At 48.1% G+C, this 2,053-nt stretch overlaps 1 protein-coding gene across 1 annotated transcript; it reads left to right on the top strand.

Moving 5' to 3' along the window:
• The first annotated feature begins 222 nt into the window (after positions 1 to 222).
• Positions 223 to 1,705, top strand: LOC146188329 (uncharacterized). Its single transcript, XM_084605029.1, has 3 exons — positions 223 to 573; positions 1,168 to 1,283; positions 1,634 to 1,705. Exons 1-3 carry the CDS (start codon positions 408 to 410, stop codon positions 1,703 to 1,705), a joined length of 354 nt encoding a protein of 117 aa, XP_084461155.1. The 5' UTR covers positions 223 to 407.
• The last annotated feature ends 348 nt before the right edge of the window (positions 1,706 to 2,053 follow it).

Below are 2,053 nucleotides of genomic sequence, written 5' to 3' on the forward strand. Positions count from 1 at the left end.
CACTGGAAACGCTGGTTTTTGCAATAGGGATGTCACACTGCGCCGACGGAAACAGTCGGCCGATTGTCGGCGTCCTCCTCGTGTCGGTCGCAAGACGGCTGTCGGCCGACGGTCTGCAAACTCCCATGTCGCACTAGCCAGACAGCCCTCGAAAACCTCTCGCCGACTTCACGCCCTCTCGTTCTCGCTATTCTCGCGATATCACGAGCGGGGCGCACTACAGTGTTAGTTCCGAGATTTTGTTTCTCACTTTGTCATTGCGCTGCTCGGCACCGGCCACAGACTCCGCTCTCCGCGAATATGGAAGCCATTGAATCGGCGGCGGCTGCTGCTACCGCAGCTTTAGTAGTTCTAGAGCTACTCGACGAGCCACCGGCAAAGAAGCCGCGTACTTCCTTGGTGTCGCCATGGCTACAGCGCAAAACTACCGCCGTTGGATAAGAATGGACACGGCTACGTTTGAGTCCCTGCTGAGTGCAGTTTCGCCGCTTATCACGAAGCAGGATACACCATTTCGTGAAGCGATCCAGGCTGGAGAGAGGCTCGCGATCACTCTCCGGTACCTTGCAACAGGTGAGCGTGCATGGCGCCTCAGGTACATTTTTTGGCATCGGACACACTGTAAAAGCAGCACAGCTTCATGGGTGGGACTGCGTGGGCGGCGAAGTTTGTTGCCTTTTCCGTCTTTTTAACTGAACTCTTAGTTTAGTCGAATACATGATTTCAGCATATCGCTTGCTGCATTTCTTGTGTGCGGTCGCGATGTGTTCAAGCAAATGAAGGCAGAGATGAAAATTACTATTTATAAGCGCATTGGCGTTCGGCGAGCACTCAACCGTCTACGGAGCACGTCACCGGACCTCACTCGGGAAATACGAGTTCCGATTACATAAACAAAACAAACGCTGGCGCGGTACGTGCCGCCGACGAGCAGACATATATATATCACCGTCTACCTGCCAGTATTCACACCTAATGTCTACAGTGCAGGCATTGCATGCTACTTTTCTGCAAGGGCAGTTTATATTTAATCATTATCAGGTGTGGTTTTCAAGCTGGCTTTCAGGATTTTTTTTTGTACATGCCACGTATTAAAATCCACATATCTTATCGCTAGAGGAAATGCAGGTGACCAGAGTACACTAATGCCCACATTTTCTTTTTCAGGAAACAGCGAAATGTCGCTCCAGTTCGCCTTTTATGTAGCCCACAACACTATTGCTGGAATAGTGTTTGAAGTGTGCAAAGCAGTGTACAAAGTTTTGAAGCCAAAGGTGCTGAAGGTGTGTATCTGTCACTGCCATTTTCTGCAGTTCACATGTAATCAATGATGCATATCAATAGTTTAATGTGTTGCCTGTAATGTTGGACCCGGTCCACAGGTGTACAAGTCTGGTCAAAACTGCCGCACAAAAATATGTGCGTCACTAGAAAAGCTCATATAAGCATACATATTTTGCTAAGGTTCCTTGATTAGCAGTAAGAAAATGTGTGCATATATTATCTATGAACTAGTACACTGAAAAAAGTTATCATGGAGACTTACAGCACAGTATTTTTACACTGAAATTGTGCACCGGTACTAATATAGTTGAGCACAGTATCAAACAATATTGCACTTTTTTTCTTACAGACACCTGAGAGTCATGAAGAATGGCAAGTAATTGCGAAAGGGTTTGAAGAAATGTGGCAATTTCGACACTGATTGGGGGCGCTCGACGGGAAGCATGTTGTTGTCGCTCCACCCGCCAGAAGTGGAGCTGCCTATCGAAACTACAAGGGAACATTTAGTATAGTTCTCATGGCACTTGTGGATGCTGACCTCGACTTCATATTTGTTGACGTTGACAAAAACGGACGCCTAAATGACAGTGGGGTCTGGACCGAAGGAAAGCTGCGGTTGCGAATCGAGTCAGACCCAACATGCCTTCCACCTCCAGATCACCTGCCCAACTCAAACAGCAGTGCACCCTATGTAATAGTGGGGGATGAAGGATTTGGCCTGAAGCCGTACCTTATGCGGCCTTATCCTGTTGCTGAGCTGCAGCAAGGC

Source organism: Amblyomma maculatum, chromosome 5 (assembly GCF_055883805.1).
Source record: "Amblyomma maculatum isolate TAMU_Amacu chromosome 5, ASM5588380v1, whole genome shotgun sequence".
Taxonomy (NCBI): domain Eukaryota; kingdom Metazoa; phylum Arthropoda; class Arachnida; order Ixodida; family Ixodidae; genus Amblyomma; species Amblyomma maculatum.

Excerpts from the sequence above, each read along its gene's own strand:
- LOC146188329 (XM_084605029.1), top strand. The coding sequence starts at position 408 with ATGGCTACAGCGCAAAACTACCGCCGTTGGATAAGAATGGACACGGCT. Across the intron at positions 574-1,167 it reads TCTCCGGTACCTTGCAACAG|GAAACAGCGAAATGTCGCTC; the intron begins GTGAGCGTGCAT and ends TTTCTTTTTCAG. Across the intron at positions 1,284-1,633 it reads TGAAGCCAAAGGTGCTGAAG|ACACCTGAGAGTCATGAAGA; the intron begins GTGTGTATCTGT and ends TTTTTCTTACAG.